Consider the following 24,550-nt stretch of genomic DNA (forward strand, 5'->3'; position numbering starts at 1 on the left):
CACCTCCTCCCCTCCACCTCCTCCTCCCCCGCCTCCTCCTCCTCCCCACCTCCTCCTCTCTCCTCCGGCTCCTCCTCTCCCCTCCAGCCCTTCCCCTCCACCTCCTCCTCCCCCCTCCAGCTCCTCCTCTCTCCTCCACCTCCTCCTCCCCCCTCCACCTCCTCCTCTCCGGCTCCTCTCTCCTTCGGCTCTTGCTCTCTCCTTCAGCTCCATAAATGACGTCACGCACCTAGGGGGGGGGGTCAGACATTTGTGACGATGTGTGACGAGGGGATGGGGGGGTTTGAGAAATGTGACGTCACATCAAAATGCGCAACTTTAAATAAATATAGACAACACGTTCTACTTAATTAAATAGACTTTTTGATAAATTTTTCTCCTACAACATCAGAGTGCAGCGCCACATTAAATACGCACTACAATGACAATAGTTTAAAGCGATTTGAAGCATATTTTATTTTTTGGAGGGGGCGGCAGAGCTTTGTGACGTCATGTCTGACTTTTTGTGACGTCGTGTGACGATGGGGGGGGGGGAGTCAAAAATCGTCCAAAATCGCCTGACGTCATTTATGGACGGCTCCTTGTGCGCTCACAGTAAGAAGCACCTGGGTTCGATTCCCAGCTGTGGCGCCTTTGTACGTGGTGCTTGTACTCTCTCTCCCCCCGTTCAGCATTCTAACTCCCTGTTTCATCTGGCTTCTCCGATTCCCTCCCAAAGCTAAAAGAGAAAAATTAACCCGTAAAAACAAAGTTTTTCACTATAAATCCTTTATATGCGTGGCGGCTAGAGTCCTCTCGTCCTCTGGCTTGAGTTGGCTGCCACCTATGGGTCAGATGATTGCCTGCCACCATTAAGCAATTGGTAATTAAATATAAAAAAAAATCCTAAAAAGTGTAACATTTTGGGAAAATTTTTTTCACGAAAATACATTGTCACGCACAACGAATCTGTGTGCAAAATGTCAGCTCGATTGGATCACGGGAAGTGGGTTAAAAAACGACCGAAAATTTTGCACGGTCGTAAGCGCGCAAGCAAGCAAGCAAGTGAACTTAATATAAAGGATTTTAAAAAAACACCCCCACCCATACAATGGAATCAAGATTGGCCAAACATCCCAATTATGCAAAAATTCCCTCCACATTGCTCAAATGGGATTACACGCACGCAGTAGCAACATCATTCCCTTGCTGCGAAGACTTGGCAGGACCCTCGTGAAAAAGAGTCTTGAGCCTCGGTGAGGATTTACTGGGTGGCAATGTTTGGCATAGATCAGTATTTCTATTTAAAGCTTTCGTGACTGCAGGGATTCATCTTCTTGGTTCTTTCGGTAAAGTCACGTATGGAAATAAAAAAAACATAATAAAATAAAGTGAGAATTATTTTATTATGTTTTATTTATATTATTTTATTATTTCCATTCCACGTGACTTTACCGAAAGAACCAAGAAGATAGATCAGTATGTTACCAGCCGGGGTCAGAGTCCATTCTGAAAACGCCTTCATGCTAAGTTGCCACCTACTCCTTATGTAACAAAGATCCCCCCTGTATCCTTGACAGCAATTTGGGGCAAGTGTTGTTAGCGAGGGGTTCGTGTCTCGAGCACCACACCCGGTCGCCTTTGTCTTCCTGAGTGACGATGTTTACCACACTGCACCAGGTACTCATTTAAGACTGAGTTGACCGAGGGGAGGCCCAGGAACGGTTCAGTTAATTGTCACTGGTGATGGCCATGAGCTGGAATCGAACTGAGGTGGCATGGCGAATTTAAACCTCGTGTTTATCAATAGATGGTGTGCAATGTTGATGCTGTACATGCCCCACACATGATAGGTCACTAATTCAACATCACACACATGTATTTGGCACTGCGTGTTCTACAGCACAAGACTATCAATAGTTAAACAAGGAACTATTGATCGGCTGCTGCGAGGCTACGTGGTGGGTATAACAGAGGGCAGTGCAGCTACATCCATTGTTGTACTGTACGCCGATGCTCCCACGTTAATGTGTTCCTTGCTTTCGCCAAACCGCGCTGGCGAGCGTGGTTCATGAAGTATGTTCGAAATAACCGCCTTGACCCGCAGCGGATTGACAAACATACCGTTCATTTACTGTTACGCGTTAAACTTAATTTAGGCTGAGGTCATGGGCCACTGGCAGGACAGCTCCTTTGCAACACACATCATCAACATCATCACAATCATCTTTTTGTTTCTTTCGGTAAAGTCACGTAGAAGGGAAGTAATAAAATAATAAAAATAAAGCATAATAAAATAATTATTTTATATAATAAAAAACAAAGCATAAAAAAATAATTATTTAATATAAAAAAAATTTTTATTGTATTATTTCCCTTCTACGTGACTTCACCAAAAGAACCAAGAAGATGAATCCCTGCAGTCACGAAAGCTTTAAATCGAAATCATCACAATCATTCAATAGAGCTCCGTTAAATTGGTAACACGTAGAGAGTGAGCGCCAGTGCGCTAACCGAAGCGCCTCCACGCCTCCCCTATACGACTGTCACTCGTCAAAGTTGTCACCTTGGAGCAGTGTTCTTATTCTTAGGTTTTTTTCGGTAAAGTCACGTAGGTAAAAAATGAAAATTAATAAAAGTAAAATAAAAAATAAAATAAAAATCACGACGTTTCGGAGGCAACACAAGCTTCCACCTGAAGACGGAAGCTTGTGTTGCCTCCGAAACGTCGTGATTTTTATTTTATTTTTTATTTTACTTTTATTAATTTTAATTTTTTACCTACGTGACTTTACCGAAAAAACCTAAGAGTATGAATCCTTGCAGTCACGAAAGCTTCAAATCTAGAAGCAGTTTTCTTCATTGCAAGGCCCAGCGGGCCACTAGCGGTCCTCTGGTGGCCTTTAGTGCGGCCCCCGACAATAGAGAACGAAAATAAATCAATTATTCTAATTTATTATTATTTTATTTTTATTATTTTTTTACCTACGTGACTTTACCGAAAAAACCTAAGAGTATGAATCCTTGCAGTCACGAAAGCTTCAAATCTAGAATTAATACACAACGCGTGAGAACACCACCCCCATCATCATCATCAGCGTGCCGCTCATGTTAAACCCTCAACGGTTTCAAATGTTGTGGCGGCCACTCGCACTGACGATGTCTTATCGGCGAAAGTGGGGATCCCCTCCTCTGAAAAGAACACTGGCCGAGAAGGGACACTGCATCGGAGATAAAGGCACAGACCCTGCAATAGCTCGCTCAAACCACAGCTGGAGGAAGTGGCCTCAAGAGGACTGCTTAGCATCTTGGCAGGTGACTCATCGTTTTAAATGTATTCATGACAAAACAACACGCAGCAAACGACTCATTATGCAACTTGAACAAGTTGTATTGCTGACGCTGCTGCGTTGGCAGTGGTGCACGTCAACAACAATGCATTCGTCAATGACAACACCCGGTGTGGAGCCTTAGCATAAATAATATATATTATAGTAGGCGACATGTCCCTTCTTGATAGCACGTCCTTGTGTGAATAATAATCGTGATCACGTGAATAACGACGTGACTCTAGATTTGAAGCTTTCGTGACTGCAAGTATTCATATTCTTAGGTTTTTTCGGTAAAGTCACGTAGGTAAAAAATTTAAATTAATAAAAGTAAAATAAAAATAAAATAAAAATCACGACGTTTCGGAGGCAACACAAGCTTCCGTCTTCAGGTGGAATAGTCACAGCACGTAGCTTGTGTTGCCTCCAAAACGTCGTGATTTAATTTTTATTTTACTTTTATTAATTATAATTTTTTACCTACGTAACTTTACCGAAAAAAACCTAAGAATATGAATCCTTGCAGTCACGAAAGCTTCAAATCTAGCACGTCATTGTGTGAATAATAATCGTGATCACGTGAATAACGATGTCACTCACCCACACATCATCTTGTAAATGACGCGTGTTTTTTTTTCTCCTCCTGGGAGGCTTCCTGATTGGTCGCTGGAGCTTTGTGGGTGTGACTACCCCGGCCCTGACGCCGCCCCCTTGCTTTAGCCACGCCCCTAACCACGCCCCTTGTTCTAGCCACGCCCCTAACCACGCCCCTTGTTCTAGCCACGCCCCTAACCACGCCCCTAAGCACGCCCCTTGTTCTAGCTACGCCCCTAACCACGCCCCTTGTTCTAGCCACGCCCCTAACCACGCCCCTAACCACGCCCCTTGTTCTAGCCATGCCCCTAACCACGCCCCTAACCACGCCCCTTGTTCTAGCCACGCCCCTAACCACGCCCCTAACCACGCCCCTTGTTCTAGCCATGCCCCTAACCACGCCCCTAACCACGCCCCCTTGCTCTGGTCACGCCCCTAACTCCACCCCCCAGCTGATCTCGATGATTTCCGCATCAGAAGGAGCCAGGGTTCTTGCGTGCCGGCGTGAGAAGTCGTCGTCTTCGTCGTCGCCGCTGGCTTCCACAGCGACAATCTTCTTGGTACGTACCAACTCTGGCACGCGCTCACCCCTGTGTGTGTACTACACTCGCCTGGGTGGGTGTGTGTGTGTAAGGATCGTCGAGTTTGTGTGAAAAAGATTAAAGCTGATGCTACAGGCGGGAGAATATATGTATTTGCTGAAAGGCCAACAAAGACCCCCCCCCTCCCCCCCCCCAATATAGCCTTATCAGACTGTTGGGGCAAGTGTTGTTAAGCAGTAACACCTGTGAAGGCCGGCACGGCACACGAGGGGGGTGGGTGGTCAACACCACGCCTGGTCGACTTTGCGTAACACCAGTGGTGATGTTTTACACACCGCACCAGACTTTTTTTTAGGCTTAGCCGACCTAGGGGTTGCCCGGGACCAGTTCAAATACTCGTGTCACAGTTATCCTTGATCCTGAGCGGGAATGTAACTCAGCTCGCCGGCTTCGTAGCGCAGTTGCGCTAACCACTGCGCCACCGTTCCCCATTGTGCTGATACAAAGACGAGAATCGTGTACTGTGGTAATGTACTAACTAGATGATTGACTTAACACGTGCTGATTGTGGGGTGTGTAGCAGTGCAGGGGTCACCACTGTTGGGGCACGCGTGCGACTTGCCAGTTTGTTCATTAGTATTTTCCAACTACCCTTCAATTACATTAAGGCGTGCGTGTGTGTGGCACGGGCTCGAGAAGAGATGGAATGTGGTACGAGAGGATATGGAGCTGAGTGGACTTGCCAATAATTAGTAGCAGCGGTGTCAAGATCGGCCTCTGTGGAGGAGGAGGAGGCTCGTGAAGGACGCTGCTACTGGGCTGTTGGAGGCAGTCGCTTTCCAGCAATAACGGAGAGCAGAGGAGCGACGCTCACAACAACGAGCGTAATTCCGGGCGATAAATCGAAGCAAGTTGGCAAAGTATGGGGCACAGCTGGTGCATCGGCCAGTCATCTCAGTTAATCGACCCATGGCACCTGGGTCTGACCCGTGACCTAACAGCGGACGTTCGATACAGCACGTGGCTTTAAAGTTCACCTCGCCTGCCACGAACGCCGTGGTGATGTCACCGCCACTTAGTGGCGAATGGCGGTTGTTGTTGTGTGTGTGTGTCAGTGCGTGTGTGTGTGTCGGTGTGTGTGTGTGCGTGTGTGTCCGTGTGGGGAGCGGTAGTGTAGTGGTTAGCGCGCTGCGCTGTGAACCCGGCTACCCGAGTTCGATTCCCGCTCACGGCTAACACCGGTGACGATTATTTGAACCGGTTCAGGGCCTACCCTAGGTTGACTCAGCCTCAAATGAGTATCTGGTGCGGTGTGTAAATATGTAGTGGCTACTGCACTACAACACCTACCACGGCCAACATCAGTGGCGAATATCTGAAGCGGCTGTTGACCCCCCCACCCACCCATGTAGGTTGACCCGAAACCACCCCACCCACCCATGTAGGTTGACCCGAAACCCCCCCACCCACCCACCCATGTAGGTTGACCCGAAACCCCCCCACCCACCCACCCACGTAGGTTGACCCGAAACCCCCCCACCCACCCACCCATGTAGGTTGACCCGAAACCCCCCCACCCACCCACGTAGGTTGACCCGAAACCCCCCCACCCACCCATGTAGGTTGACCCGAAACCCCCCCACCCACCCACGTAGGTTGACCCAAAACCCCCCCACCCACCCACGTAGGTTGACCCGAAACCCCCCCACCCACCCATGTAGGTTGACCTCCCCCCACCCACCCATATAGGTTGACCCGAAACCACCCCCCACCCACCCATGTAGGTTGACCCCCCCCCACCCACCCACGTAGGTTGACCCGAAACCACCCCCCACCCACCCATGTAGGTTGACCCCCCCCCACCCACCCATGTAGGTTGACCCGAAACCCCCCCCCACCCACCCATGTAGGTTGACCCGAAACCCCCCCACCCACCCACCCATGTAGGTTGACCCGAAACCCCCCCACCCACCCACGTAGGTTGACCCGAAACCCCCCCACCCACCCATGTAGGTTGACCACCCCCCACCCACCCATGTAGGTTGACCCGAAACCACCCCCCACCCACCCATGTAGGTTGACCCCCCCCCACCCACCCATGTAGGTTGACCCGAAACCACCCCCCACCCACCCATGTAGGTTGACCCCCCCCACCCACCCATGTAGGTTGACCCGAAACCACCCCCCACCCACCCATGTAGGTTGACCCCCCCCCACCCACCCATTTAGGTTGACCCGAAACCCCCCCACCCACCCATGTAGGTTGACCCCCCCCCACCCACCCATGTAGGTTGACCCGAACCCCCCCACCCACCCATGTAGGTTGACCCCCCACCCACCCACCCATGTAGGTTGACCCGAAACCACCCCACCCACCCATGTAGGTTGACCCGAAACCACCCCCACCCATGTATATTGACCCCCCCCCCCACCCACCCATGTAGGTTGACCCGAAACCACCCCCCACCCACCCATGTAGGTTGACCCGGCCCCCCCCCCTCTCACCCATGTAGGTTGACTGAACGTAATAGCAACCGTGGGGCTCGATCATTTAATTGTAAGATGACCACTTGTTTTTAAATTTCCATTTGAATACCGTAAACGTCGTTAAACGTTTAGTTACAATTGAGGTACCGTACCAGACAAATCCTTCAATAATGAAAAGTTGTTACGAAACAAACGTATTTATATCAAACATAACATTATTAAAATGTTGCTGGCACAATGTTCAGGTTTGTGGGAAATTTTGTTCCTGTGACGACAAAAACAGGGTTCAAACCTCCCGCAACCCCCCCCCCTCACCCCCCCCTCACCCCCCAGTAATCATGCCAACGTCATGCTAACGTCTTGCCAAAGTCAGGCCAACGTTAGCGCGTGGCTGGTGACGTTGGATCGACGCGGGCACAATCGCCACAATATACAGAGAAAGAATTTAACTTGCCATGATTTTTTCGGAGGCAAACTGCTTGGTAATGCTGTTGAGTTTAACACGTAAGTAGGCTTTCGTGACCAATATTATCCATAATAGAGGTTGTTTTGGGTTAAATCGCGTAAATATGAATGTGTCGTTAAACCCGCCACCACCCGACACAGCCAATTAGTAAAGTTTGTCACGTAAACAGAACGTGGGCAATTCGTCACTAGTACAGCACACCGGTGTGTTGGAGATCAAATACACAACAATTACTCAAATTGTAAATATTGTGGCTTGGCTCTCCAACAAACCGGTGTGCTGTATTAGTAACGAATTGGCCACGTTCTGTTTACGTGACAACCCTTACTAATTGGCTGTGTCGGGTGGTGGCGGGTTTAACGACACAGTTATATTTACACGATCTAACCCAAAAAAAACTCTATTGTGGATGATGCTGTTGAGCCAGCAGTGGTGCCACAAGCACAACCAATAATGCAACTCACAAGCACAACCAAATACTTCGACAACAGGTGTGGCTGTTTGTTTTATACAGTACGTCTGAGGTACGAAATAAGAAGTTCGGAAAATTAAATGTGGAACTGACCACGGGGTCGATATGGAGATCATCATCATCATCCCTCATCCACAGTTAGCGCCTGAACGTGTAACGGTACATGCTCTATCTGCTGCTGCACTCACGAATGGTGTTCCTTCATCCGTCTAGCAATGCGTTCCGTCATTTACTAAACGGAAATAGATTTTCTCTTTGTACAGGAACGAAACCAGAGTGAGAACTTCAGCTATGATGACTCTGTCGGTCATCACCTCCTCCCCACCTTTGCCCCCCTCCACCCACCCACACACAAAGACCAATATTTCCCGTATAGCCTTAACAGACTATTGGGACAAGTGCTGTTAGCGAGCACCTACGAAGGCCGGTATGGCTCACGAGGGGGTGAATGGCCAACACCACGCCCGGCCGCCTTTATCTCACCAGTGGTGATGTTTTACACACCACACCAGGTACTCATTTGGGGCTGAGTCGACCTAGGTGAGGCCCAGGACCGATTCAGATAATCGTCATTTGTGTTGGCCATGAGCGGGAATCGAACTCTGGTCACCAAGTTCGTAGTGCAGCGCGCTAACCGCAACACCACCGCTCCCCAACCCTCGCACGGCACACCGTGTCCGTTCCCCTGCTAGATGAGGGTCCCTTACCCCCCACCCCGCTTCGTTGCAGGTCTTGGGGGTTAATTATCAAACCATACTTCACCACGCTGGTCCGTGCGAGCAAGCGTAGGGCGCTGATGTGACGAGATGTTAACTACCTTACCTGGTGTACAGGAGCTCGTGGGTTCAATCCTGGAGTTTGCGTGTCTCTCTCTCTCCCCGCGGTCTTGGGGATTTTTATCCGGGTCTTCCGGTTTTTCCTTCCATATTTAGAATCATCATCACGCATTCAGAGTATTTGGCTGCTATACATTTCCACGTGATGATGAGCCACTTTGTTGAGCCATCATTTACGGCCCAGGTCGCTTGTGAGAAAAGAGCTGTATAGCTCGGTGGGGCGTTACCTGGTAAATCAACACATTCCTGCGGAGGGAGCTGGTAGGAACATTGGGTTGCTCGGTCAATGGCCTGCAGGGTCAACGGCGGCGTGGTGTATTCCGCAAATATGCCCGACTGTGAGGGCGGGCACAAGCTGGCGTGAGTAGGTTAAACGTTGAGTTTTATAAGGGCACCACGGGGTGACCAGCCCCTCCCCACCCAGCCCCACCCCTCCCACCCTCCACCCAGCCCCACCCTCCACCCAGCCCCACCCCACCCTCCCCACCCAGCCCCTCACTCCCCACCCAGCCCCTCCCTGCACGACGGACGGACACAATAATCCCCTGTGGGCTGGTGTAACCAGGAGGTTCCTACCAGTAAAATAGTGTCATAGTTTGAATGGACGTAGGAGCATACGAATGATGTTGCTGTCCGTCAGCAGCCTAGTACTACTACGACTGTACCAACAACAACACGACTCTAGTAAGTGCGTGGTGGTGGTACCCTTCCAAGCTGCCTCGATCACTGCTTGAGCTTCTGAGAAGTGACGAGGTCGGACACATTTTGAGCGATTTGACGATCGGCTTTTATGGCAACATAATTTGGGTTGACGGTCGTAACAGCCCACGACCGCGTTGTTTTACAACTGGTTTCAGCGATTTCAGTCCAGTTAGCGAGTTCATACGCACACACATAGACAGTGCGTGTGTTTATGTACTCTACTGATGGCATAAGTAGCGATACATGACCAAATACGGCGGCAAAGCAGCGGATTACTGAATCTATCTGCGCGGTGTTTGAAATGCGGTTTGTGGGGTTCTACTCACCGGCGTGGTGAAGTATGGTCAAAACACCCCCCCCCCCCCCCCCGCATGACCGGCATCTGCCTGGGGGAGTTGGGCCTTCATCCAGGAGGGGATTCACAAAGGAGCTGATTATTTTATTCTTTTTTTTGTAACCTTAACTTTTGAAATGTACTGTACAGCACTTAAACTGAAACATTGATAGTTTCATTATTAATATAAAGCTGAATAAATGCGATTCTAGAAAACAACAGAGACCCCCCCCCCCCCCTCTTACCATGCAGCCTACACAGGTTGGTGGGGCAAGTGTTGTAGTTAGTAGCGCCCATTCAGGCGGGCAGCTACGCTAAACACGAGGGGGTGGGGGGGGGTGTCACCTTTGTCTCCCTAAAGCTGATTTTTTTTTATCCTCTTTGGTTATTTCGGTAAAGTCACGTGGGTAGAAATAAAATCAAACAAATTGCGACGTTTCGATCGCAACACAAGCAACCTTCATCAGGTGGAACAAACACAGCAAGACACATGCTGAAGTAGGCGAGAGAGCTGCCGTGGCAAGAGGTTATATAGGTCAGAAAGAGGGGAGGGGCAAGGGGGGAGAGAGAGAGGGGGGGCAAGGGGAGATAGAGAGAGGGGAGGGGCAAGGGGAGAGAGAGGGGGGGGGGTAAGAGGAGAGAGGGGGGGGTAAGGGGAGAGAGAGAGGGGGGGGGGCTGCTTGACTTTACCGAAAGAACCAAAGAGTATGGATTCCTGCAGTCACGAAAGCTTCAAATGAACACTGATTCTTATTTGTTTTACTTACACCGCACCGGGACCCCATTTAAGTCTGATTCTACCAATGGGGAATGGGGGGCGTGATCTTCCTAAGACAAGTTTAGATGATTAACACCACTGACGTTGGCCGTGTGAGTGCCAGGGCCGGTTAGACACGAGCGCGCAAACAGCACGTGACGGCTGCTCGAAGCTGGTGGTGATGCTGGTGGTGATGATGATGGTGATGATATAATCGCGGCGGCGGTGGCATTTGTTCTCAGCTGCAGCCCCCCCCCTGCCCCACCACCCACCACCCCTCCACTGGACTGAGTCGGCGTTTCTCTGTGTTTTGTGTTTGTCCCCTTGGTGTGCTGTATGTGTGTGCGTGTGATTTATCTTTGTGTGTTGCAGGTGTGTGTGTGTGTGGTGTATGTGTGTGGTGTGTTTTCTCCGGGGGTTCTGGGTGTGTGCTGTGTGCTGCATGTGTGTGTTGTCGTGTGTGTGATTCCCGCTCACGGCAAACACCAGTGACGATTATCTGAACCGGTCCTGGGCCTCCCCTAGGTCGACTCAGCCTCAAATAAGTACCTGGTGCGATGTGTAAACATCGCGGCTAGGGAGACAAAGGCGGCCGGGCGTGGGGTTGGCCACCCACCCCCTCGTGTGTGCCGTGCCGGCCTTTATAGGTGCTCGCTAACAGCACTTGCCCCTACAGTCTGTTAAGGCTATACAGGGGATCTTTATCTTTGTGTGTGGGGAGTGGTAGTGTAGCGGTTAGCGTGCTGCACTACGAACCCAGGGGCCCGAGTTTGAGTCCCGCTCACGGCCACCAACACCAGTTAACGATTATCTGAAACGGTCCTAGGCCTCCCCTAGGTCGACTCAGCCTCAAATGAGTACCTGGTGCGATGTGTGAACATCGCCACTGGGGAGACAAAGGCGGTCGGGCGTGGTGCTGGCCACCCACCCCCTCGTGTGCCCTACCGGCCTTCATAGGTGCTCGCTAACAGCACTTGCCTCAACAGTCTGTTGAGGCTATTTGGGGGATCTTTGTCTTGGGGTGGTGGTAGGGTAGTGGTTAGCGCACTGCACTATGAACCTGGCGCCCCGAGTCAAAATTCCCACGACCATGACCATCTTAAATGGTTATTATCTGAATTGGGCCTGGGCTTCTTTCTCTAGGTCGACTCAGCCATAAATGAGTGGTGCCTGGGGCGGTGTGACCATCGACACTGGGGGAGACAAAGGCGTGTTGGTGCTGGCCACACTCCCTAGTGCCGTGCCGGCCTTCGTAGGTGCTCGCTCGCAGCACTTGCCCCAACGGCCTGTGAATGCTTCATGGGGAATCTTTCTAGCTTTCGTAACCAAATACTGGCCGAAAGGCCCAAAACCGTTAAGCGGGCCAGCGAACAAACGGCACCATCAAACTTGTAATCTAGGTAAGTGTTAATGACACGTCTCTTGAGAAAACAACAACATCTCTTTGAATTGGGCAAGGTTATGAAAACTTCGGTGGGGGGGGGGGGGTGTGGGAAAGAGATGATGGGAGAGGGAATTCGCAAATGATGGAGTAGATAAAGGATTTTTTTTGGTTGGAGCGCGTAAAGACAAATGGGTTAAGCCACACGGCCAATTAGTAAGGTTTGTCACGTAAAACGAAATGTGCCAATTCGTTACGACTTGAGCACACCGGAGTGTTGGAGAATAACCCCACAACATTTACAAAAAAAAAACCTTTATAATTACGAATAATATTGGTCGCAAAAACGCCTCTGCGCCAAATGTTAGAGTGAGGAAAGTAGCGGGACGAGGAGTGCGAGTGCGCGAGAGCGTTTCACATCGGTGCGCCAAATTGTCTCGCCACGGTCTCGCGGCCGCGAATTCGCTCGCCCGTGACAAATGTCTGGCGTGCGCGATTTGTGCGATTCAGCAATGGCCGGGTCTGCGTGTGAACTTGTACAACCCAGTGCCACTCGTTATCACCGTATTCACCACACTTGGAACGATTCCGCTTTGTTGAAGCATTTGTCAGCCGTGCGTTGCGTCGACACAAATTAACATACCCCTCCCCCCCCCCGCCGATTCATTAAAAAACCATCCGCCCACTTCACCAGCCCACACTGACGAGTGCGGTGAAGTATGGTCAAACAACTCCCGTGAATCATCATTAGACCTCCTTTGCCAGTACCAAAATATAATAATAGGTGTTTTCCCCTTTTTTCTGGCAACAAAACTGAAACCTTTTTACAAGGATTCATGTCTGCATTAACCACAATACCTGCAGTCAAATGCAAACAAAAAACACACTATGATAATAAATGCATTGTCCTTGAAACTAATTGGTCTCTTCAACACTTTGCTCTTGCCACAGTCGTCGACTCAAGCGTCACGGCGAGCGGCGATAACGAAACGGAACCTGGGGCTCGCGTGACAAAATTTTGTGCCCTCGTGGCAACATTGACATTTTCTTTTGCAGGCCCCTGTACCGGGCAAGCGCGACTCCGTGGCGTCTCGTCTCTCACGGCGACCGTCCACTGTCCTCCGCCGACCGCCGCTGCCTCCTGTTCGCCCGGCCCGTCTCGTCTTCCAGAGTCCTCCGCGTGTCACGTTCGGCACGTCGGCGTACCCTCCTCCGCTCGCGCTCCTCTCGTCCACGACCCAAAGCTCAACACACGACCGCAGCCTGCACTGGGCCCGTTGCTTTATGTTGAAACCAAAGGTCAATTCGTTGTTCGTCTATTACGTACGTACGTACGTAGAACTTCTTTCGCACCGTACGTATGCAACCGTGCTAATCGGAGGGTGCGCCACCGCCGGCAGAAAATACCTCGCACTGCGAGAGTGAGCGCTAGAGAAAAAAACTCTCCAAGGAGGTATTTTGGCCTACTCTTCCACGCTTAAATAGCGTCGATAAGGTTACACCAGTTGTTGAAGCAAAGTCGACGTTGATGAGGCTGGGCGCACGCAGCGGGCAGTGACGGTACGCGCCGTACGGAATCCACGCGCCACAGCCGAAGGACGGTGATTTCCGTTGCGCTTCTCTGCAACCCAACTTAAGAGGCATCGTTTGAAAAGCGTTCGGCTCGCAAAGCAAATTTGTGCTTCATTAGGGGGAGGTCCTAGAGTGGCTTCTGTTATTTATATATAACGTAAATATATATATGTATATTTTTAATCGCTACTGTTGTCAACGCGGTGCCGTCGATGGCGCCTTAATTATCCACTTACTCAAATTGACAACCAACCGCTGCTGCCAAAGCCACCGCTGGTAACCCAATTCAAATAGAGCGGCCGTCTAGAGGCGAGGAGTTAAATAACAGAGGGGTTTGTTCGTTGTTGGGGAGTAGATTTACAATCGTGGGATTGAAAGTCGCCCGGGAAGGCATTCATACAACGCGCCGTCAACGACAAAAAAATCCACAAACAACAAGGCGAGGCGGCAACATCGCATCAACGCCCACGCCAGGCTAGGTGCACTTTGAGGCTCGAAACAAGAAAAAAAAAACAACCGACGTGACCCTAAACCCAGCGCCGCTGCACTTGACCCCTCAAGGTAGCGCCGCTAACACCGCGTCACATCCTCCTACGCGGCGCCCGCCCGCCCGCCCGCCCTCGTTAACCCCGACCAACCCAGCGATCGTCGACCGCGATGGCCGGTGGCGGCGAGGTGCCGGGGCGAGCGTGGGACCCTGACGCCGGGGCCTCCTGGTGGGCGGCGCCGGCGGCGGCGCTGGGCACCGCGGGGCCCAACGCCAGCGAGTGCCACCTGGCGCAGGCGCTCAAGGTGGTGTGCGCCAACGGCTCCATCGCGTGGATCTCCACCGTGTTCGGGGAGTGCGCCAGCAACGGGCGCGACGTCGCCAGCGTCGTGCTCGGGCTGCTCTCCCTGCTCTGCTTCCTCTTCGCCTCCATGCCGTGAGTTGCGCGCGCTGCGTGTGTACGTACGTGTCGACTCAAATTGAGTACCCGGTGCGGCTGTGTAAACGTCGCCACTGGGGAGACAAAGGCGGCCGGGCGCGGTGCTGGCCACCCACCCCGCTCGTGCGCCGTGCCGGCCTTATTAGGTATTCGCTCACAGCACTTGCCCCAGCTGTCTGTCGTGCGTGCACGTCTGCCCACTTAACTCAAGTCGAAAATCCAGTGTGGCCCCATCGTAAGCCTTTTGGGCGAAATAAAATAATTTACCCAGAAGTGTTGACAAACCCATCCTCTGAACCTGTCAGCGCTCTACCACGCAGAAAAAAGTAGCCGTCTGTGCCGTGTGGGCAGCAAAAGACGGCGCGGGAAAAAAAAAATATATTGTTGTGCCGTACTCCTACGCTCCCACATCTGCACACCCTGGGGTGAGACGGCGTGGCATAGTTTGTTCAAATAACCCACTCTCACTCAATCCACATGTGCGTGGGGTAGGCTCTCGTCTAACAAAGTGCCTACCAGTGTATCATCTACGAACACGGATAAGAGGATCCGCCCGGCGGAGTTCCACTGTGTCCGCGTGGGTGTGTGTGCGTGCGCACGGCACAGTAGGGGGGGCATGGGTGATGCCAGTCATCTCAGTCAGTCAACCCATGGCACCTGCAGGGTCTGTCCCGTGACCTACTGCCAACAGCGAGCCTTTGATACTTCACGCGGCCTCGGGAGTGCACCTGGCCTGGCACAAGTGCCGTGGTGGCGTCACCGCCGCTTAGTGGCGAATGGCTGCTGCTGCTGCTGTTGTTGTTTGGTGCGAATGCGTGTTTACAGGCAGCTGTACGAGTCGTATCGGACGGGACGAGCCGACGAGGCCCTCTCCATCTGGTTCCTCCTGTGTTGGCTCTTTGGCGACACCTCCAATCTCATTGGCTGCTTCCTGGCCAATCAGCTCTCGCTGCAGGTCAGCGCATTAACACACAAAAATATAACTACGGTAGAGTAAGGAATAAAAAGCATGCATACGCCTGGAATTTAGGCAATTTTTTAAAAATCCAATTTAGCACATTATTTATCGCCAAGTTTTGGACAATCCATCGATCAATTTGTTCAGTTTTTCGCGAAAAGTAACACAACATTTTAAACAAAAATTTAATTAGTATTGGATCATCTTGACCAGTTAGCGCTTCCATAAGAGGTTTTTTGGGTTGGATCGCGTAAATATAAATGCGTCGTTAAACCCGACACCACCCGACACAGCCAACTAGTAAGGGTTGTCACGTAAACAGAACGTGCCAATTCGCTACTAGTACAGCACACCGGTGTGTTGGAGAACAAAGCCACAACATTTACAATCTGAGGACAACGTTTTGGTTTGTAGAGAAATCCTCCTGTTTCATTCTTTAAATAGAGGGGCAGATGTGATGACGTCACTTGTGAGTCCTTCACGTGCGAAGTGGGGGGGGGGATGAATGAAGAATATAAATTACAATGGCTGTCCATTACCGCGTGCCCTCATTACGTACAGATGGAGAGAAACCAATGCATTAATGATATCTGCCTTGCAAAGTGTTAAAATCTAGGCTCGTAACTACGTGGTGATTTGTGGCTATTAATTTATTTTCATTTGTTTACGTGGGTTTGTCTCTGGGTCCGCAGAGTTCACGCCACATGAAGCCAAACACGAGCACGTGGAATTGGCCACACATCCCCCAAAGCTTCTGTAACATAATCTGGAGTCTCCTTTGAGTCCTTCCCGTGTGAACGAAGGATGTGACAGTTATCAATACATTAACTACACTGGTCAACACACTTTTTCTGGCATAAGGTATTCCAACGGTTACAAGGTAATTTTGGGGTGCTGATTCCAAATCTAGCATCAGTTTTTGTCTATCACATCAGGTTTTTGAGATATCAAATATTGCATTTTCAATAAAAGCTGCAGAATAAAAATATTAAATGAATGTGGATATCTACATAACATTATATTATAAACACACTATCCTAAAAATACAGCACCGTATTTTAACACTAAAGCAGTCACTGACTCGCAACAACTTGCAATCATAAGTGACAGAGTTAATTTCGGGTAAAATCAATGAAAATGGGGTATGCCGATAGCATAAAATGAGATGTGATAGAGCAAATATGAGATCAGATTTGGAATCAGCACCCTGAAATTAGTCTAAAACAGCTGCAAAAGTCCAGGCCAGAAAAAAATGTTTTTTGTTTTGTTGACCAGTGTAATAGAGGTTTCGCCGGTAATTACAACTAGCTTCATCAGGCGACAGCCAGATTTGTGTCGTTCTTTATATAGAGGCGTAGATGTGGTGACCACGCTTCTGCGCTCTTGCGCAAAGTAGGGGGGGGGGGTTAGTGAGTCAACGTACATGATGCATGTGCATTATGCGAGCCCTATGATCTTGTCCTTGCTGTCTATTTTGTGTATTAAAATAGCCGTACCAACAGTAATCCTTTGAAGTATGGTGCCCTTTATAGGCATGCATTTAAATAATGCAGCACTAAGGCGGTAGCTATCCGAACGGTTAAAATTTTCTTTACTTTCAATTTCGATAGATTCTCTAATTAGTCTTGGCCAGTCGTAGCTAGTTTTGCACAGAACTTCAACATTATCAAAATGAATTGAGTGTCCTTGTTGGCACGCGTGTTCTGCTACTGCTGAACACAATCTAACCCAAAAAGCCTCTTATGGATGATATTGGTCGCGAAAGCCCATATGCAGGTGCTTAAGTGGATTATCATAATCCACCGGTGGATCTTGAGATGTGCCGGTGGATTGGGGAGGCTGTCATCCAGCAGTGGATTGACCATGGCTAGTGATGATGATGATGTGAAATTAATTCAAAAGTTGGGGCGTCCCAGTTCCCACCATCGAGGTTATAAGGAAGTTCCCAGTAAACATCCAAATGTTGGGGCAACGTCGGTGTGTGGTTGGAACCGTTGGGTCAACGTCCGGACCAACGTGGACTGTGTTTACAGACGTACACCATGCCTCTCACCCCCCCCCCCCCCCCCGCCTTCACCAACTCGCACTGACCAGCGTTGCGAAGTATGGTCAAATAACCCCCCGCCCACTAAAGCCAACGCAGGCGTGGGGAAGGCCCTCTGTCGTAGCGGTGGGTCCAGTCTGACGAGCCCGTGGTGTTTCCCTTCGTGTTTAACAGAAGTACACCGCCATCTACTACGTCTGCATGGACATGGTGATGATCCTCCAGTACCTCTACTACAAGCGACGCAACCAAGGCCTGAGTAAGTGAACGCGACGCGGCTCGGCGATGGAGCCACGGCTCGCTCGACGATGCAGCCGCAGCGCACGCGACGATGCAGCCGAGTTCACGCGCGGAACGATCCAGCCGCAGCATATACGCGCGACGATACCAAGCGACGACATGCCCAAGCGGTAATGCGTCTTGCAGCTTGTGGCAGAGGTTCTCAGTTGGAACCCGAGCGGCCGCCCTGGTTAATGTTAACCCACAGTAAACGGGTGTTGGTGGATCGCACAAATGTTGCGAAACCCCCTTGCTGTGGGCGTCAGAGAGGTACCAGACCCTGGCTTGCCGATTAGCACGGTTGGCTACGTACGGTGCAAAAGAAGTGCAACGTACATTGCCAGGAGAAGGCGGTAAAGTACAGACTCTCATGTCATGTCCTTTCCGTTCGGGGAAAGAGTTGCCCTATCGCGTGCGTGAGTTGTCTCCGGGTCCTTCGGGTTCCACCCACATGTTTAAACGCTCATTAATTGAACGTATTTGCCATGCACAAGAATAAAATTGGCTAAATACATTCTAATAAACATAGGACCGCAGAGCTCAGGCATTCGTTGGTTCCTCGGCGATTGCGAGGTGCAATTTACGCGAACGGACGACGCTAGGTATAAAAACTAACATCATTAAGTCAGAATATTTATACTGGAGGAATCCAATGAGCTTGAAAGCTCTTTTTCACAGATGTCCGAGTAGTAAGTACCACATGCACTGGAATTGGGGGGGCCCACATATCTTTAAGCCGCCCAAGAGCCCAGATGGATATTATTTGTTTTTGGCTGTCCGATTAATGTCGTGGGTGTGTTTTTCCCCGTCGATGTCATCCGCCAGCTTCCCTGAGCGTGAATGCGATGGGCGTGGCCTGCGTCCTGGGAGGCACGGGATTGGTCGGTCTGCTCGGACGTTCGCCCAGTCAGGCGCTGGCGACGGGCCGCTTGGGGAGAAGCCTGCTGTCGTCAAAGTCGTACGTGGACGTACGTACCCACGCACGCACGCACGTGCCAACATGCATGCATGTGCCAGCACGCACATGCGTGTTAACACAAAGATCCCCCGTATAGCCTTAACAGACTGTAGGGGCAAGTGCTGTTAGCGAGCACCTATGAAGGCCGGAACGGTACACGACGGGGTGGGTGGCCAGCACCACGCCCGACCGCCTTTGTCTCCCTAGTGGTGATGTTTACACACCGCACCAGGTACTCATTTGAGGCTGAGTCGACCTAGGGGAGGCCCAGGACCGGTTCAGATAATCGTCACTGGTGTTGGCCGTGAGCGGGAATCGAACCCAGGTCGCCAGGTTCATAGCGCAGCGCGCTAACCGCTACACTACACACACACACAGATGCGCGTGCGTGAACGTAGCCTTAAATGAGCACCCGGTGCGGTGTGTAAACATCGGCACTGGCGAGACAAAGGCGGCCGGGCGTGGCGCTGGCCACCCACCCCCCACGTGTGCCATGTCGGCCTTCATAGGTGTTGCTACTCGCCGAAACGGCGCTCGCCCCCTACTGTCTGTGCGAGCCTACTCGGTGGGGGGGGAATCGTCGTCTTTGTGTGCGTGCGTGAGCAGCCCGAGATCGCCATCGGATACGCATCGGGTTCCATCTCCTGCCTCTTCTACCTGGGATCTCGCCTGCCACAGATCCACAAAAACGTAAGCGAGCTGTGTGCTTCGGAGTTCCGCGCACGCTACCACACACGCTACCACACACGCTACCACCCACGCTACCACACACGCCACCACGCACACCACCACGCACACCACCATCACGCACACCACCACACACGCCACCACGCACACCACCACCACGCACACCACCACGCGACAGCACCACGCGACACCACCATGCACGCCACCACGCGACGCCACCACGCACGCCACCACGCACACCACCACGTGACACCACCACGCATGACACCACGCATGCCACCACGGCGCTTTTCTAGAGCGGGGATCGGCAAACAACACAACGAGAAGGGCAATGTTTTATTTTCGAATTCTGTAAAAAAAAAACGCAAATATTTAAAGGGCCACAATGCACGTGAATACGAGACCGCGGTTCTTAATAAATAACGTCACGAAACAGTCCTCATTTGAGCCAGCCACGTGCAGCTCCAGAGCCGCAGTTTGCCAACCCCTGCCCATGGTGAACTGCACTTCCATGGTCAGGGGTCGGCAGCCAAAGTAACAAGAAGAGCCTTTTTCTTTCGACTTTCAAGAGCCGCATGCGGCTCCGGAGTCGACCCGCAGTCTAGGGCTAGAAACCCGGTAGTGGGGTTGATCCGCACTCCGCCAGGCAGACTGTGGCTATGCTCGTCATGTATGTGTAGTGTCAGCGAGTCGGAGACGAGGTGTATAGAGGCACCTTCTTGATTGAACACGCACGATCTCGCCTGCACACACTCTGTACTCGCTAGCCTATGACACAACACTAGCCGGCTAACATCGGCGGCGCTGACCGAGACAGCTAACGGGCTATCTAGCAATGTCGAGCGAAGACCGCAGCGACGATGGCGACGAGACGATCCAATCCCCAAACCGGCAGCCCCGAGCTCCCGCTTTCGGCCCCTTTTATCCTCCCAGCGTGGCCTGGCTCCACCCTGGCCGCGCCTCCTTTCTCGAACCCACGAGCAGGTAGATTTGAAGCTTTCGTGACTGCAAGGATTCATATTCTTAGGTTTTTTCGGTAAAGTCACGTAGGTAATAAAATTAAAATCAATAAAAGTAAAATTAAAATAAAATACTTGATACAGCTATCGTGCTGTGACGGTTCCACCTGAAGACGGAGGCTTGTGTTGCCTCCGAAACGTCGTGATTTTTATTTTATTTTGCTTTTTAATGTTTTTACCTACGTGACTTTACCGAAAAAACCTAAGAATATGAATCTTTGCATTTTTTTTATTCACGGCCAACACTTTAATTAATTTGTATTTTTTACCTACGTGACTTTACCGAAAAAACCTAAGAATACCACTAGCAGGTTACAGGGGCTTCCAGATGGGGCCCTCTATGACCCTTGCCCCAGTTCATCCGCCCTGCCGACACAACCGTGTATACGCTCACCGACGTGTGTACTTTTTGTCCACCGCAGTTGCCGCTGCTGGTCACCAGCCGGCGCTATTACACTACATGTGTATGTGTGTTGAGGTTCTTTCGCACGATACCGTGCAAATCGGAGTTGCGTACCCACCTACTCCAGTCTACCAGCGGCCAGGAAAATCTTCAGTGAGAAATTATATATATTTATTTTTAAAATTCAACTTGTAACGCGCCACCGCACACATTGTACGGGAAAGACAGCCGGACACGGTTACGCCGCCGCCAAATGTCTCCCCAGGCTCTGTGGTCCTCACCGAGCGTTCATACGTGCGGGAGGAAACCCGAGCACCCAGAGAAAACCCACACACGCGAGGGGGTTAACCCTATCCCGTACCTTGCTGATAAACCACCACGCAAACTGCGGCCATCCTCGCAGCAGCGACTTTTGGCTGGCCATTGAACGGAAACGGTCACCGCATCGCGCGCTTTCAGATGCGCTTCTGCGGCCGTCTGGAGCGCTCTTCCTTCCGATATTAGAAAGCCACTGGAGCTATGCACTTTTAAATAATCTAGATTGACAAACTCATTTCTTTAAAACTGCTTTTTGTGTTTAGTTTTTTTGCCCTTTCCCCTTTCCTCCGATTAGCATGGGTGGCTCTGCACAGTGCGAAATAAATTCAACATACACACACACGGATGGAGTCCACACTTGCCATTCTACCTTGTCCTGACAAGCTAAGGTTACAGCACCACCTCGATGCGCATGGGAAGGGCGTTTCACAACATCCGCGTGATCCGCCAACCTTCGTTTCTGTCTCCGCCATGCTGGATTACGTAGCCACCACCACCGCCGCCACCCGGCAAAATTCATCCCCGGCGATCGGTTCGTCGCCCTCCATGCCCCCCACCCCCCCCCACTGCCCCCCCCCCCACTGCCCCACCCCCACACCCCCTGTGCGTGCAGTACAAGCGGCACTCCACGCAGGGCGTGTCGTACATGCTGTTCGCGCTAACCGTGTTGGGCAACCTGACGTACGGGCTCAGCGTGCTGCTCAAGAACCCGGACGAGGGCGACACGCAGGGCTGCTACTTCCTGCGCCACCTGCCCTGGCTCGTGGGCAGCCTGGGCACGCTCAGCCTCGACACTTGCGTATCCTCGCCTGCGATCGAGCACGGGGAAAACCGTTGCCTTGTGATTCTTCAGGCACCCCCCACCCGCCCCCGCCCTCACCCCCCTTACCTCACCGATCTCATCGAGGAGCGTAAACCGTTGCGCGAACTTCGGTCGTACTCGCGGCGGCGGCGGCTTTTGGCTGGGCATCGAACAATGACGGTCACACCGCGTTCAGATGCGCTTCTGCGGCCGTCTGGGACACTCTTGCTTCCGATAGCTAGTGGGAAGCCACTTTGTTTAGAACTGCTTTTTGTGTTGAGTTTGTTGTGCTTCCCTCGCACCTCCGATTAGCACGGTTGGCTAAGTACGGTGCGAAAGAAGTTCATCGTACATACGAACATAGACGCGGAGCGGAGACGCGACGCGATCTCCGCAGAAGGCTCTCTGTGGTACTTTTGATGCCAGAACTGTAATTCTGTCCGCCGGTTAAATTTAATTTTGGCAACCCAGTCCAATGAAGCAAGGGCGGTGAAGCTGCGGTGGCCACTGCTGGATGAGCGATTTGTGCGACGCTGCAGAGTGGTGTTGACAGCCGTGAGCGGTACTCCAGCCCGCTGCCCATTCGTTAATAATTATTTAGCATAATCGAGCGTCATTTTATCTCTGTAATAATTGCGACCGTGCGTTGAAACAAATAGAGTACCACTCGTCCTGCCCTCGACCTTCCCTTTCTCCCCATTACCCCCCCCCCGCCTTATCCCTACTCCCCTATCAATATAATAATTGTTCCACAGATGCATTGAGCCCTCACCGGTGGAGGGTTGATGGGCGCAATGACCTTGTGAACTCTGATCCTTGACCTTCGACCCTCAGATAACCATCCAGTTCATCAAGTACAGCAAGCCACAGCATGCCACACGACACGACGAGCGGGAGCCGCTGATTGGCTGAGCCACGTCACATGGTGCGATGGGAAAAAAAATGGATGACAAGAGAGAAGACGGAACTGAAAAAGAAATGGTTGTCATCGGTGCTCAAACTTATCCGTGTTGTCTTCGCAAGCTTTTATCAGATTTACACATTTTATATGATTGTTGATGTTAATCATATGTCACATTTATCAAAAATCTGTGATTTGTTACTGAAATGAGCATTAAGGCGGTGCGCATGCCCTGTTTTTATAGCCCTGAGCCAGGGGTGGTAATTCCACATTCCTATGACGGTGGTGAGTATTTCCATTGAACAATCACTGTCGACTTCCCCCACAAAGTGGTACTCGTTTTATCGACCCTGAAGGAATTATAGGCTCCCAACTAGGATTTGAACTCGATTGTGGCAAGGCTGATTCTTCAAGGACTAGCACCTATAATCGCTGTAGGCGCAGGATGGCATGAGCACACCTGTAGTCACAATCCTCTTATAAGCAATGTATCCCTTACCTTACACTGGTGGCATGGGGGGGGGGGGAAAGCAAAGGGTAACTTTTTAGATCAGCCTACTGGATATAAGCACATGTTTTATCTATAGTATTATGCATGATTTTAAAGGCATAATTGTAAGCATTATTTTTTTTATAAAAATATAACGTACAGCCTATAGTCAATCCGAGACAAAGTCAGTCATCTTCTTGGTTCTTTCGGTAAAGTCACGTAGAAGGGAAAGTCAGTCATGGTGGTTTTTACCATACTTCACAACTGTGAGTGTGGGGGTTCGTGAAAGGTGGGGCGGTGACCTGGAATCGGTTCGGATATTGCCCGCCGCCGATGAGCAGCCATCGCCAAGAATCGAACTCGGGTCGCCAGGTTCTTTGTGCGGTGTACTAACCACGGCGTCACCGCTACCCCACCGTATTGTTCGACCGCAGAATAAAAGTTTTCCGCGTGCAGCCGGCGTTGCAATGCGCAATCACCGATTCGCGGGGAACTTTCATTCACCGCGAGACCGCCGACGTAAATTGCAGCTGCAGAATAAATTTCGATTTAAAGCTTTCGTGACTGCGGGGATTCATCTTGTTGCTTCTTTCGGTAAAGTCACGTAGAATGGAAGTAATAAAATAATAAAAATAAAACGAAATAAAGTAATATAGTATAGTAATAATAAAATAATATTTTTTATTATGTTTTACTTTTATTATTTTATTATTTCCATTCTACGTGACTTTACCGAAAGAACCAAGAAGATGCTGCAGAATAGTGGGATGGCAAACCGGGAGTGGGCACCTCTTGGGAGTTGGAATGTAAATGTGCTCCGACAGAAGAGGGCACGTGCCATTCGGCGAGGTAGTGGTTCTAGATTTGAAGCTTTGGAGACTGCAAGGATTCATACTCTTAGTTCTTTTGGTAAAATTAATAAAAAAATAAAATGTTATTTTTATTATTTTATTTTTTATTAATTTTAATTTCATTTTTTACCTATGTGACTTTACCGAAAGAACTAAGAGTATGAGGTAGTGGTGTTTAGGTGTAGAGTGCGCAGGCGGTTAAACTGCACCGGTGTCCACAGGCAAGGACCGGTGGCACAGGCAGGAGGGGCCCAGGCACCCCGGCCACGAAGAGGGCAGGAAATCGGCCCGGGGGTGGGGAGGGTGGGGAGGATGGGGAGGATGGGGAGGATGGGGAGGATGGGGAGGATGGTGCATTTAAACTAAAACTATAAACTGAGCCTTGTATCTTCAGGTGAAGACGATTGCTTGTGTTGCGATCGAAACGTCGTGATATTGTTTTGATAATTTTTTTCTATCTACG

At 50.8% G+C, this 24,550-nt stretch overlaps 1 protein-coding gene across 1 annotated transcript; it reads left to right on the plus strand.

The window, feature by feature from the left end:
- The first annotated feature begins 4,362 nt into the window (after positions 1–4,362).
- SLC66A1 (solute carrier family 66 member 1) lies at positions 4,363–23,378 on the plus strand. Its single transcript, XM_061568030.1, has 8 exons — positions 4,363–4,462; positions 12,936–14,374; positions 15,203–15,332; positions 17,554–17,638; positions 18,484–18,626; positions 19,223–19,306; positions 21,657–21,842; positions 22,680–23,378. The coding sequence occupies exons 2-8, from the start codon at positions 14,109–14,111 to the stop codon at positions 22,755–22,757; spliced, it is 972 nt and encodes a 323-aa protein (XP_061424014.1). The 5' UTR covers positions 4,363–4,462; positions 12,936–14,108; the 3' UTR covers positions 22,758–23,378.
- Positions 23,379–24,550: the final 1,172 nt, after the last annotated feature.

The sequence above is a fragment of the Lethenteron reissneri genome, chromosome 40, assembly GCF_015708825.2.
Source record: "Lethenteron reissneri isolate LAM-NWPU_2019-01 chromosome 40, ASM1570882v1, whole genome shotgun sequence".
Lineage (NCBI taxonomy): Eukaryota > Metazoa > Chordata > Hyperoartia > Petromyzontiformes > Petromyzontidae > Lethenteron > Lethenteron reissneri.

Excerpts from the sequence above, each read along its gene's own strand:
- SLC66A1 (XM_061568030.1), top strand. The coding sequence starts at position 14,109 with ATGGCCGGTGGCGGCGAGGTGCCGGGGCGAGCGTGGGACCCTGACGCC. Across the intron at positions 15,333-17,553 it reads CCAATCAGCTCTCGCTGCAG|AAGTACACCGCCATCTACTA; the intron begins GTCAGCGCATTA and ends CGTGTTTAACAG. Across the intron at positions 21,843-22,679 it reads CGCTCAGCCTCGACACTTGC|ATAACCATCCAGTTCATCAA; the intron begins GTATCCTCGCCT and ends TTCGACCCTCAG.